The 783-nt window shown below is 65.9% G+C and overlaps 1 protein-coding gene across 1 annotated transcript; it reads left to right on the forward strand.

Annotated features, from left to right (window-relative positions):
- Positions 1 to 18: 18 nt before the first annotated feature.
- On the forward strand, positions 19 to 471 carry LOC104167058 (chromosome unknown open reading frame, human C1orf226; the record flags this gene model as incomplete). The annotated part of the gene is made up of 1 exon (XM_009707182.1): positions 19 to 471. A coding segment is annotated over one exon (453 nt), but the record flags the coding sequence as incomplete, so codon positions are not given.
- Positions 472 to 783: the final 312 nt, after the last annotated feature.

Raw genomic sequence — 783 nt, forward strand, 5'->3', positions numbered from 1 at the left:
CCCCGGCGGGCCCCCCCCCCCCCCGTCACCAAGAAGCGGACGCCGCGCGCCCTGAAGACTCCACAGGACATGCTCATCGCGCCGCAGCCGGCGGGGACCAGCCCAAGGAGCAGCATAGAGGAGCCCCCCGAACCACCTACAGCCCACCCTGACCCTGCAGAGGAGCGGTCGGGGATGAGAGACCCGTCCCCTCCAGAATGTCCTGGGGTCCCCAACATGATGGGCACCCCGGAGCCCAGTGGGGACCAGCCCACTGGTGCCCTTCCTGTGCCTGACCTCATCCATAAGGGCAGCCTGGAGAGCCAGTGGCGAGCAGGCGAGAGGGCCACTGAGACCTCACCCTGCATGGAGAAGCCCTCCCGGAGACCGGGGCTGGAGCACGAATCACTGGGGAGCACAGGGCGGCCAGAGCCACGTACCCCTGGCTGGGAGGTGGAGGGGCCTCATCCCGATTTACTGTCCTTTGAGTAGCAGCAGGGGAGCCACGACAGGGGCACCGTGGGGGCTGGCTCTCCCAAACATGTCTCTTGCTGCTACTTGGTTTTGGGGTCATTATTTTGGAGAGGGGGGAGCCCCAGGGTGGGGTGTTGGGAGCCATCACAGCCCACTTCTCCCCAAATTCCCAGGAGGGGCACAGCCTGTCCTGCCATGGCTTCTGCAGCTCCATCCTGGGCCTATTCACCCTGGTCAGTGCAAAGCTGCCGTCCTGCCATGGGGCCACCATTCTGTCTGCAGCCGGGGGCCATGCTGAGCTGGGGACTGAGGGTGGGCTCACTCAGTAGC

The sequence above is a fragment of the Cariama cristata genome, unplaced genomic scaffold (genome assembly GCF_000690535.1).
Source record: "Cariama cristata isolate BGI_N322 unplaced genomic scaffold, ASM69053v1 scaffold29179, whole genome shotgun sequence".
Lineage (NCBI taxonomy): Eukaryota > Metazoa > Chordata > Aves > Cariamiformes > Cariamidae > Cariama > Cariama cristata.